At 44.4% G+C, this 1,260-nt stretch overlaps 1 protein-coding gene across 2 annotated transcripts in view; it reads right to left on the bottom strand.

Moving 5' to 3' along the window:
- Positions 1–759: 759 nt before the first annotated feature.
- The window catches only part of emc4 (ER membrane protein complex subunit 4), a 26,526-nt gene continuing 26,025 nt past the window's right edge, over positions 760–1,260 (bottom strand). For both annotated transcript variants that reach the window (XM_016262027.1, XM_016262028.1), the window contains exons 6-7: positions 1,049–1,209; positions 760–969 (exon numbers count right to left, since the gene is read on the bottom strand). In XM_016262027.1, the coding sequence (XP_016117513.1) occupies positions 934–969; positions 1,049–1,209 (197 nt within the window). In that variant the 3' untranslated portion in view covers positions 760–933. The remainder of the gene's footprint in view (positions 970–1,048; positions 1,210–1,260) is intronic.

The raw sequence follows: 1,260 nt of genomic DNA, 5'->3' as shown, positions 1-1,260 counted from the left end.
TCTCTCGCAGTTATATCGTTGGGTAATTATACTGTATATAAAATGCGGGCATCAGGGAGCCGCTATTGATATGTGGGGCACTGGAACTGCTTACAAATGCACGATCGTTTTACTTTCACTTTCGAGATTTGCGATCGCACGTGCTCTGTGTAAACTACAGCGAAAGTACTTACCACACATTTTACAGAATCAGATGCTTGTCAGTGGTGCTCAGGATCTGTAAATCATTCGCCATCGTCCTCAGTCATCTCTCCTTACTCTGTTTATGTGATGAGTGAAATCTTATGTACTGTAATGTAACAGGCTACCGCTAGCAAGCAGCTAACACGTCCCTTTAGTGGCTCCCGTTATTTTATTAGAACGCGCGTTATTGTGCCTTTCTGAATACAGACACCAACCCATTCCTGCACAGCCTGGAACATTACATTTGTTTCCATGATCTGCCATTTTCGCTATTATCCTCGCTTGTTTCTTCACAACACCTGCAGGACTTCTGATGATCCGGCTGTGCAGGTGCGGCTGGCATAGAACATGGGCGGGTTTATGCAAATGTAGGGAGCGTAACTATTAGTGATCCCGACGGTAATGTCACAGTCGGTGTTATGTTCTGAGTCGCTTGTTTTTCAGTGGTCTTTTGCATGCACAAGATTTACATAAGGAGGAGGAAACAATGGTGTTTGAGGCTCACGGTATGTCATTTCCATGCACAGAACTGTTATTATTCAACTATGCCAAGTAAATACAGTTTTCCATTCTATGGCACCTTTAAACAAACTTTATTAATTTGAAGCAAACCACAAAACAAAACAACACATATTAGCATCACTACAAATCATCAGTATAACCTAATTATCAGCATAGATGGGGTTAAACTGTTCTTGTTAAATACACTGTGTGTGTGTGTGTGTGTGTGTGTGTGTGTGTGTGAGCATGTCACATGACCATCCCTCCGCCCATGATCTCCAGTCTCTGTGTAGAAGACAAACGCAAACGAGTGAGAGGAATGTGAAAGCACACACAAACACAAGCTCATGAATTATTCACGCACCTGAGGCGGCTCTATGAACGCCAGCCAATCAGACGAGTGCGTCGGGAGGAGCCCCATTGATTGACACTTGTAGATGGCCAGAGCGGATCCCAGCAGATTCCCGATCAGATACACCAGACCCTGCAGCCACTGCTGACTGGAGCTCTCCAACAGCTTAAACGCTTCACAAACACACACACATGAGAGCCTGTTGTTTATGATGAGTGTGTGAG

Source organism: Sinocyclocheilus grahami, unplaced genomic scaffold (assembly GCF_001515645.1).
Source record: "Sinocyclocheilus grahami isolate Dianchi unplaced genomic scaffold, SAMN03320097.WGS_v1.1 scaffold2800.1, whole genome shotgun sequence".
Classification (NCBI taxonomy): domain Eukaryota; kingdom Metazoa; phylum Chordata; class Actinopteri; order Cypriniformes; family Cyprinidae; genus Sinocyclocheilus; species Sinocyclocheilus grahami.
Note: the sequence above shows the minus strand (reverse complement) of the source record. Positions and strands in the feature narration are given on the sequence as shown.